The sequence below is a fragment of the Cyberlindnera jadinii genome (genome assembly GCF_001661405.1).
Source record: "Cyberlindnera jadinii NRRL Y-1542 unplaced genomic scaffold CYBJAscaffold_19, whole genome shotgun sequence".
Classification (NCBI taxonomy): domain Eukaryota; kingdom Fungi; phylum Ascomycota; class Saccharomycetes; order Phaffomycetales; family Wickerhamomycetaceae; genus Williopsis; species Williopsis jadinii.
The window spans coordinates 59,660-63,653 of record NW_017963670.1 but is presented as its reverse complement, the minus strand read 5'-3'; the positions used below and the strand labels follow the sequence as shown (position 1 = coordinate 63,653).

The window sequence follows — 3,994 nt, the reverse complement described above, 5'->3', positions numbered from 1 at the left end:
AGCAAACGTGTTGATGACGATGTTTATGCCGTGCATCCAAGTCATACCCATATCTGCGCTTCCATGTATTGAAGAACTCGAATGAAGCACCTCACCTGCTCCATGAGCATGAACCATAGACCCTATGGCAGTTCCAAAGACTGCAAAGAACGAGATAGATGTGACAACCTTGAACGGATGATGCAGTTTCTCTGGAGGGATATATAGGAATGGAATCGAGAGAACATTGTAGATGATAAATCCAATAAACTGTTTCAGAGTCATAGGCACAGACTCTGGGAGTGTATTATGAAGATTCATAAAACTTGGGAAGATACAGCTGAGCATAATCGACATTAGTTGAGCACCAGTAAATGCCTGAACACCATACCAGACGACACACAGCACAATACGTTGTATAAGTGCTAGAAACGCTCCGTACATGCCAAACGTGAAGCGACTATAGATTGGGTAGCCAACGTGCCACACAGCACCACCCCAACCATGTGAAAGGGCAACGGCGAAAATGATCATCTTACCTATTATAACCACACACATCGATTGCCACACATTTAGGCCTAAAGCCAGTAGAGATCCACAGGACTGCCATGTCGAGATGGACAGCGCTATGACGTTCCAGAACCCTAAGAAGTCCCAATGTCCCCATGTCCGTCGTGAAGGTGGTAGACATATAACATCTGGCGACCTCCAGTTGTTGGTGCTTACAGTCTCCGAGTCTTTGATCTGGAGCTTAGACAATATTGCATCAACGGAAAGTGGCATGTGTGAGGACAGGGAGCACACACTAGTTGTGTGTGTGGTTGTAGCTAACAAGACACCGGGATAGTACAGTCGACGAGTACACCAACGTCTATGTAGAAGTATAGCTACAAGCCACGTACAATATCCCACTTTTCTGATCAACAAGGAAATTACCACTCTGTGAACAGAGCAAGGAAGGATATGGCGTCTTTTTTATACCTGTGGTGATCGCCAACGGTATATCAAAATTAAATAGTATTAATATTTACATCTATGGCATATTCCAGCATGCCTATTTTATGCTATGACGTGTGAATAGCGATAGTGAAGACAACACTATCTCCACGCCATTACACCTATGCTGGCCGTGTTAAACGTTCTTTGATTAAGCAATAATACATATGTATACGTGCACTTTCATAAAACCTTGTTTTTGAGCGTGAGGTACTAAGCGTGAGGTTCTAAGTGGTGTGTAGATCAAGACTGCATGTGTAATATGGAATCTGAGCTCTAGACGGTACAGCAGCTCTCGAACAGTCAAACAGGATATATTGTGTCATCCGCATCTGGACCATCATAAAACCCAGGTGGAATAGAGTGAGTAAAGAGTGGTATACTCAGAGTGTGAGTCGTGAACGGAATATGGCAACCAATCACACCTCTCCTACATCTTCTAGGTTTGCTTTTGACAGTACATAGAGCTTAAAAAGCCACAGCGAATATCACTCGGTTCTTGCTTCCCAAAGAACTCATATCCGTCTCGACTTTACACATTCTGCCAAGTCTAGTGTGCACCCAGCATGCAATACATTAAGACGTCAAGCAAGATGCTCCCTACACGTTTGTTTCACTGATCCAGATCCAGCTCGATGTTAAGTTATGTATGTATTGCAGGTGTATTTGATGAGCAAAGGTGCATTTTAGGTTAGGTTTAAGGCTGTGCTGTGATGCTTTCCCTTGATAGCAAAGTGGAAGTTATTTTTCAATGAGGCATTAGTGCTGGGTTCATGAGGTTAGGAGTTAAATACACACATGCGGTTGTGTTAAAGCCTGCTAACATAACGGTTATTTTACAGCCGCACGACGCTTCTCAGTTTGGGTCTGTTCGATCAGCGTAAGTTGTGGAACGTAGACTGGTTTGTGAAGATTGTTCTGTACTTTGATCGTATACAAACTATCATCCTGTGTGTTATGCTTGATTGGCAGAAGATTACAGCGTAGTCTAATGAAAAACACGCTTGGAGTCCTAGGTGGTTTTGCTGTGCTGGAAGTGCTTCCCTGCCCACTTGCTTTGATGTAATAGCTTGAGAGCATATCGTTGCGCCATCGTACATTCCGTCGCAATGACGACTGCACCACTGCTCTTGACGCCGAGAGAAACCAGTCAGGAGGGGTGGATGTAAACTATCAACTAATAAAGCACCATCTCATCCAGGAGAGTGTGTAGCAGAACATACGATACTTCGACTAAGGAAATGGTCAGCGGATCCCAGAATTCAGGAACGTTGAACTTTCCCAGAGAAACCCCCACTAAAAACCCCAATATTGTGCCACGCAGCACTACACTGCTCCACCAATCAGTTCGATCTGGTTCCCAACGCGTGCTTAGCGCAAGATCTACAACTAGAATAATACACCGCCAACTCGTACAACACAACCGCTTCCATCAAAGGGCGTGCTAATATTAACCATACAGAGCGCATGCAGGCTTTAGCCAGCTCCGTCACCGGCGGCACAAGGCTCAAATTTCTTACCCAACGCCCAATGATTCCACACGCTCGTCTTTCACCGAGCCAAACTGTAAAGTAGCAAAAATCCGATCACCAGCCGCACTTTTGGTACAGCACACACGTCCTTGGAGTTCCTCTCCGTGGAGCTCATCTCTTCCACGCCAGGTTAAGCTTGCAGTTGGAGTCACACAGTTCTCGCGCTGCTGTTGAGTCACACTCCTGAGAAGCTTTGAAAAGGTTATACAGCGTCCCATATGACCCAGTATGTCCCTTCTGTAGTTAAGTGGTGGCTCGTAAAAGGCTCTTCAAATGTCGCTAATCAACCGTGTAGATGCTTGTTCAGTTTCTGGCCTGGCCAAGGTTTCTGTTCGTGGTTTTTTCTCTCGCTACGCCTAGAGCCCGTCCAAAGGAGAGCACGCTGACTAAAACTCCAACTAGCTTACCCCCCCCCCCCGTTACTGGGGCGTACACGGAGCTTTGTCCCGGTGAAACTTCGTCTCCTTACGGATGTGTTTTCTAAGTCGGTGCCAAAGCCACCAAAATTAAGCTTAATATTCTTCTTCCCCTGCCAAAGGGGGAGGGGGAGAGTCTTTTCAGTGAATTTTGCAGCTGAGGCATGCCAGGTACGCCAAAAATCGACAGATCTAAGTAGAATTGTCCAGTGAAACAAGGGCCCTGGGACATACAGCTTAACAGGGCTACGGGATCCTCAATTCTTGCGTCAAAGAGAGAGAGAAAAAAGAACACTGTGTAGAAACTACATCGTTTTCTACGAATAGTCGGAATATCTGAAGACGGTTCCAGAGACTGCCCGTGTAGATTCACCACAAGGTGCAAACCCCTGACGCTGAGGTTGTCGTTGGCGTGGAGACAGGGACAGAGACAGAAACAAAGACAAGAAAAGTCCGGAGACAAAAACTACGAGAAAATTTTGGACAAAGTGATAGAGGGGGGAAAAAGACGCGAATCACGCCAAAATCTAATAGACAGATATACACACAACAAGGGACACGGGAGCAGATAGGGGAGTCCAGTTGAACGAGCCCAATGTCTGCGGAAGCTCTTCATGCCTTGTTGACCACGAGGGCAGACTTGCTCAAGGATGACACGCTGACGGAGAAAAAACGCGTTCCTTCAACGGGATCAAGCGTCTCAGGGAGTGAAGGAAGCGTGGTGATCACAAGAGAGAACGGTAAGCCGCAAGATCAAATGTTGAAAATCAGAACCAAGAACCTGTCGCTTGACAACAACGAGGAGGATGACTTCAACGACTATGTGATAGAGGATCCTCTTCCGCCGCCGAAGGAGTTACATCCAGACAAGCTCTATGCGCTGTACGCCTTCAAAGGTGATGATCCATCTCACTGCGAGCTTGAGAGGGACGATGCGGTGGTTCTACTAAACGACCAGGACTCATATTGGTGGCTTGTAAGGAAGGAGAAGGACTCTAGCATCGGATTTGCACCTGCTGAGTGCCTGGAGACATACGACGAGAGGCTGGCAAGACTGAACTGCTGGAAAAA

The 3,994-nt window shown here is 46.4% G+C and overlaps 2 protein-coding genes across 2 annotated transcripts; one reads left to right on the top strand and one right to left on the bottom strand.

The window, feature by feature from the left end:
- CYBJADRAFT_37525 (uncharacterized protein) lies at nt 1-921 on the bottom strand (the record flags this gene model as incomplete). The annotated part of the gene is made up of 1 exon (XM_020217682.1): nt 1-921. A coding segment is annotated over exon 1 (762 nt), but the record flags the coding sequence as incomplete, so codon positions are not given.
- A 2,597-nt stretch (nt 922-3,518) lies between these two features.
- CYBJADRAFT_175307 (SH3 domain-containing protein) lies at nt 3,519-3,943 on the top strand (the record flags this gene model as incomplete). The annotated part of the gene is made up of 1 exon (XM_020216681.1): nt 3,519-3,943. A coding segment is annotated over one exon (425 nt), but the record flags the coding sequence as incomplete, so codon positions are not given.
- Nucleotides 3,944-3,994: the final 51 nt, after the last annotated feature.